The sequence below is a fragment of the Saccostrea cucullata genome, unplaced genomic scaffold (genome assembly GCF_032062105.1).
Source record: "Saccostrea cucullata isolate Sc308-1 unplaced genomic scaffold, CSIRO_AGI_Scuc_v1 ctg1968, whole genome shotgun sequence".
In the NCBI taxonomy this organism is placed as follows: Eukaryota; Metazoa; Mollusca; class Bivalvia; order Ostreida; family Ostreidae; genus Saccostrea; species Saccostrea cuccullata.
This window is the reverse complement of record NW_026921187.1, coordinates 59,869-65,868: the sequence shown is the minus strand read 5'-3', so window position 1 is coordinate 65,868 and position 6,000 is coordinate 59,869. Positions and strand designations below refer to the sequence as shown.

The window sequence follows — 6,000 nt, the reverse complement described above, 5'->3', positions numbered from 1 at the left end:
GAGACGGCAATATACATTAACCAGTCAATCGCCTTGTAAAATATCAGTATATATACATAGCATCAAATATTAATGCAATAAAACAATTCCAAACACAGAATTAAGACTGATTTATAAACTACTACACTACAATACTGAAAACAAAAAACTAGCAACATATCACTGCAAAAAAATGTTTTTCACCACATTTTAAATGGTGTTCATGCAAGTTTCTTTTTTCTAAAAAGTGACTACTTTGAGGAATAAATGAAGATTGATGCTCTACCATCAATAAATATACTAACTAGGACTTTTTATTTGATTAGACTTTGGTTTATCTATTATGTGGTAAAATTAACAATATAAATATTTATACAAAAGTTGAATGCTTCATGAACAATATTATTTTACAGAAATATGACTTGTTCATTTAAAAAAAAATTCCTACCGGTAATTAAATACCAACACTGGGACACTCTATTTATACTACAATGTAATTGTCATTGCAATAACAATATTGGGTTTTTATCTTCAAAAAAAGTAAAGGAGAACAAAAACTTGTGATCAGTACTAATAAATATACATAAATGAAAGTAAAAATACTAGCTACCACTCATATCACGCTGTTAAAAATAAAGCAATGGAAATTAATTTTTAAAAAATCAATACAATTTGGCTACGGCTTTGAAAAATAACTTAAAACAGGCATACATGTATTTCCATTTGTCAATAAATTCATATGCCTAACAGATTATTAGCTGTTGTCCTTTGTAACAAAAATCTTGTCCATATTTTATTCTTATTAATTCTTTTCAGGCAACTGTAAACATAACGTCCAACTATCTTTATTTATATAACAAGGTTAATAAAAACACTGCAAGACCGTTCTATAAATAGACTAGAAAGCATCACGGAAGTTCAGACCAGACTGGAGTCAGAATCCACAATTTCTCCATCCGACTCCATACTATAAATATCCTCTGAGTCATCGCTGGCCTCAGGAGTATCGTCCACGAGGATTTCTCCCGTGAGAGCCACTCGAGCATAGTCGTCCGTGTCTATGGAGCGACAGAAGTGTATGGCGTATTTGAGCTTTTCCAGTAACACGGGTTTACAGGAATAACGCGGCATCTTGAGCAGGAAGAAACAGGTGTAGCTTTCTGGCAGGAAGTGATCCGGTGGGTTATATTTATCTAATACCTGTGGGAAAATAAAAAGCCAATTATCATTAAATTGCATAACCCTCATTGGTTAAATTCACTTTAACTAGCATTCATTTTCCACATTTTATTAACACTGTACTTGCACATGTACAATGAAGACTTAGAAATCAATTAATAAAAGAAAACACAAAAGGATTCTTCTTGAATTAGTTCTTGAAAAATATATAGTCAAGCATTAGCTTGAAGTTAATTGGATGAAGAAGATACTTATTAAAAAACATTTTAGAGAATTCTAGATTTTGACATTAAATTGCATTTAATACATAATTTAGGACTTCTAACTGACTTCAAGATATCCATGACATCATTATATGATTTATCAAAGTCCAACTGTATATAAAATATGAATGCAATATTGTGCAGTTAAAGATTTATCAGTCCCATAATCCAGTCTTTGGGAATAATCTAATCTTTATCAAAACTGACCTGCAGGACAAAGTCTCTCCCCCTGAAGTCTGCTATGGACCTGGGGAGGCGGGTCCTGCCCCACACGAACCTCAGGAACAGGGACCGCTCATTGTTAGAGAGCTCCTCCATCACCTCCCAGAACCAGGTCACCAGGGGGGCGTTAGCGTCCACACCTTTATAGGTAGCCACTGACTTCAGTAAGTACAGAGGTATGTCTGGACTACCACACACCTACAATAGGGAAACCTCAGTAAAATACTGTGAAATCAGTTTTGAGAATTGGGGTATTTTTGTTGTTTTTCTTTTGGTACATGTAAATAGATTCATGATTTCATATCCTCCTCAAAACGGGATTTTAAACAATTATATAATGTTCAGAATAAACTCAATGAATGTGATTAAGGATTTCAATTGTATTTTGTTTGTCTACCACATTCCACTTTACCCCACAAAAATAAGTGATTTTACAGTCCATAAAAATGAACTTTTCTTGCATCTTGACAAATTTTGTCACTCATGAAATCAATGAATTTTTATTGACAGTAAGCAAAATTATGTTCTGAATGAATTTGAATGAATGCAATTAAGGATTTCAGTTACCATGGTTTCCAGTTCCAGCCCAGTGAACAGTGACAGGAGAGGTACAGGGATGACCTTTGACATGCCCTCTCTGACCCACCTGACCTTCAGTAAGTCAAATTCATGCAATAGGGAAACCTAAAAAGATTATTGTCAAATCAGTTTTTGAAATTGGGGTATTTTTGTTGTTTTTCTCTTAGTAACATATTCCTTTGTAACCTGTCCTTCCTCAAAATGGGATTTTAAACAATTATATTATGTTTGTCTAGTGACTCAATAATTCTTCAAAATAAAAAATAAAATCCAATTTAATCATAAAAACAAGTAATTTTACAGTCCATAAAAATTTACTTTCTTAAAACTCTTTTTCTTGCATCTTGACAAAATTTGTCACTCATAAAATCAATGCAATCTTATTGTCAGCAAGCAAAATTTTGTTCTAAATAAAAGAATTAGAATGAATGTGATTAAGAATTTCAGTTACCATGGTTTCCAGTTCCAGTCCAGTGAACAGTGACAGGAGAGGTACAGGGATGACCTTTGACATGCCCTCTCTGACCCACCTGACCTGGTCATCAAATTCATGCAATCTGTAAAAAGATTATTATTCATTGGTTATAAGCAACTTATTCCTTTGTAAAATTATGTTAATACTAGTGACTCAAAAATACACACACTCTGTTGGGCACTTTTACCAATAATATAACTGTATCATAAATATTTCCACACACTTTTGAGTTCGCCCCTTTCACACACATCGTTTGGGCGAATTTAAACAGGGGCACTCAAATTCAAAATATACAATATATTTTCTTAAACAAAACGGTGACTGGGCAAATTTAAAATGGAGTAAAATTGGCTGCAAGTGTGAAAGGGCAAAAATAAAACAGGGCGAAAATAACCCTGTATACAGTAATTATGTCTCCTTCATATCCTTCACAAAGGGATATCACCCTTCCAAGAAATCTCTTTATATTTTTCTTAATTTAACAAAGCACAATATCAATGCAGATTTAAACTCTGAATACTTTTAATAAACATTTCTGGGTCACACTTTTCTTACCTGTAATTAATGGCCTGTTTGATGTACTCCACTTTATTTGCAGGAGTTATCTTGCTGTATTTGGCTGACAATTGTACCTCCTGACCAGAAGAGCTGGGGATACTGAAGGGCATCTCTACTGCCTGCAGTTTCTCATCGGTCAGATCTTTTATGCATATCAGACCTAAAAAGCCAAATTAACAATACTATTCAAGCATACTAACTTTTTTCACCCATCACTTACTGATACACAATAAACTTCTTACTACAAAAAGCAATATCACAACCTTTTTTCAGATTTCTTTAAATTCATACTTTGAAATATTGATTTATTCAAAAACTCACAGTACATGTAGTTGAACATTTTTTAACTGTTACAATACCTGGGACACAGTCTTTGTCAATCTCTGCCAGGTCAGATATACTGAGGGGCATCCCAGCCACCTGTTTCCACACAGGCTCCGCAATGTTCAGACTCAGGGGACTCCCACTTCTAATGGCTATGCCAAATAACACACCTAAAAAATACAGGCGAAACACTGATAAAGAGCTTACCTGAATGTTAATGAATACAGAAACATCTTTTTTACTCTCTTTGTAATATTTCAACTATAGATTATATTTTTAAATAATATCTACATGTCCTTTAATTTGAATGTGGTTTCATATTAAGGTAATTTATCAGCTTCTTTCTTGTAGAGCTCGAATGTTTTATGAACAATCTTAATGTAAAAATAATTGGCCTGAAAACAATTAATGAAAATAACTCATACCTAAGAATTTGAACATGTTGACATGCACTGGAGATTTGGCCATGGGGTTGAAGATAAAGCAGTCTCTGTTAGCCCCGGACTCTCCCCGTCCATTGGGGGTGACAATGAGGAGGGGGAGGGAGCCATTCTGTAACTCGTCACACATCTCGGCCACGGACTCACTGTAACCCCCTCCACAGTCATCCACACTCTCTCCTAAAGGTCAGAGTTCAAAATTAGTCTCTGTGCATCATTGAAATTATACAGATAAAGCTCAGTTTAAATAATTATTTACAATATGTTATTAAATAATAAAAATATCTTCCATTCTTTATCAAGGCAAGACTAATCTGTTCAGTTTATACATGTATATTGATTTCATTTACAAAAAACTTAAATAATAACCAGGAACAGATTCTAAGGATTCAAAATACTTTGATAATCCATGGTATTTGGGATATATAAATTTCATTCTTTATGGAGAAACTGATACTGACCTACAAACTTGACCTTCCAGACTCTGTGTGGTAACATCAGACTGTCTGCTCCGAATGATGACAGTTTACTGGCCATCTGTCCAAACACAGACTTAGTGCCATCCGGTCCAGCGTAACCTCCCTTACTACGGGCTCTCTTCACCTGGAGTCAAAGAAAAGGTACTATCATCCACAGCATGCGTATATCATCTTAAACTTCTGGTATACATGTATATGATGACGGAAAGGGGTGAAATTGTAAATTTGACCAAACAGTAACCATTCTTTATGGTCATTGGATATTGATGCATATTAATAACAAAAATTGCATTGAAGAATCTGTGCATGGATCAAGTGTTCCTTTCTCTTCTTATGTTTCCCCTTAATTAAAAATGTCAATTTTCTACTATAGCATCTTTCCTTATTACCTTTACCTACAATATGGACCCTCCCCAGCTTATAATATGTGTACACCCCCATACCTGTAGTCTGTTAAGTTCCACCACTGGTCCATGCTGTTTGTCTCTCACCATAGTTGCCTGTACAACTTTTCTGAAGGCAGCTTCCTATTAATTCAAAATACGACAAATTTATCACCATCCTATCATTTACTCCTTGTAGAGAAAGCAAGCATTCCCTTACACATAAAAAAATCGAAGGGTGTTATTCATTTTTCATGGATTGTAGCCTGTACTGACCTAGCAAACTTATAAAGAACTTTTAGACTCTGTGTGGTAACATCAGAATCCGCTAAAATGATCAGTATACTGGCCATCTGTCCTTCTTATATTTATATATAACTTTATAAGTGCCATCTATTTATTAAGCCAGCATAATTCCCTTACTACTTGACATGTTCTTTTCTTCTCTTCACCTAAATCAAAGGAGAAATAGGTATATATAAAAAGTCACAAAGCACATGTATATTATCTTAAACTACTGGTATACATGCATGTATATGATAACGGAAAGGGGTGAAATTGAAAATTCGACCAAACAGTAACCATATCTTTATGGTCATTAGATATTGGTGCATAGTGATAAAATAATAACACTGAAGAATCTGTGCATGGATCAAGTGTTCCTCTCTCTTCTTACGGAACATTCCCCTTACATATTTTACATTAAATGTCAATTTTCTACTATAGCATCTTTCCCTTTTCTTATTCCCGCTTACCTTTACCTACAATATGGTGACCCTCCCTTTGTGATATATCTTATGTGAAATATGTGTACCCCCCAACACACATACCTGTAGGTCTGTTAAACAATGTTTGAAAGATAAATACAATACTGGTCCATGCAGGCCACACAGTGTTTGTCTCTCACCATAGAAAAAGATTTTTAGTATTAAAAATGGCTTGTACTACTTTTCTGAAGGCAGCTTCCTATAAATTCAAAATGAGTCAAATTTATCACCATCCTATCATTTATTCAATGTACCAATGCAATTTTTTGAAGAAGCTAGCTGCATGCAGTCCCTTTTATACACATATAAAAAAAAAATCATACCAAGGTGTTATTTATAATAAAAAATTATT

At 34.1% G+C, this 6,000-nt stretch overlaps 1 protein-coding gene across 1 annotated transcript in view; it reads right to left on the bottom strand.

Annotated features, from left to right (window-relative positions):
* Nucleotides 1-569: 569 nt before the first annotated feature.
* The window catches only part of LOC134259402 (E3 ubiquitin-protein ligase HERC2-like), a 47,718-nt gene continuing 42,287 nt past the window's right edge, over nucleotides 570-6,000 (bottom strand). The window contains 8 exon segments of the mRNA XM_062741986.1: nucleotides 570-1,179; nucleotides 1,629-1,841; nucleotides 2,674-2,779; nucleotides 3,253-3,415; nucleotides 3,615-3,749; nucleotides 4,005-4,199; nucleotides 4,481-4,622; nucleotides 4,942-5,025. Of these exon segments, the coding sequence (XP_062597970.1) occupies nucleotides 898-1,179; nucleotides 1,629-1,841; nucleotides 2,674-2,779; nucleotides 3,253-3,415; nucleotides 3,615-3,749; nucleotides 4,005-4,199; nucleotides 4,481-4,622; nucleotides 4,942-5,025 (1,320 nt within the window). The 3' untranslated portion in view covers nucleotides 570-897.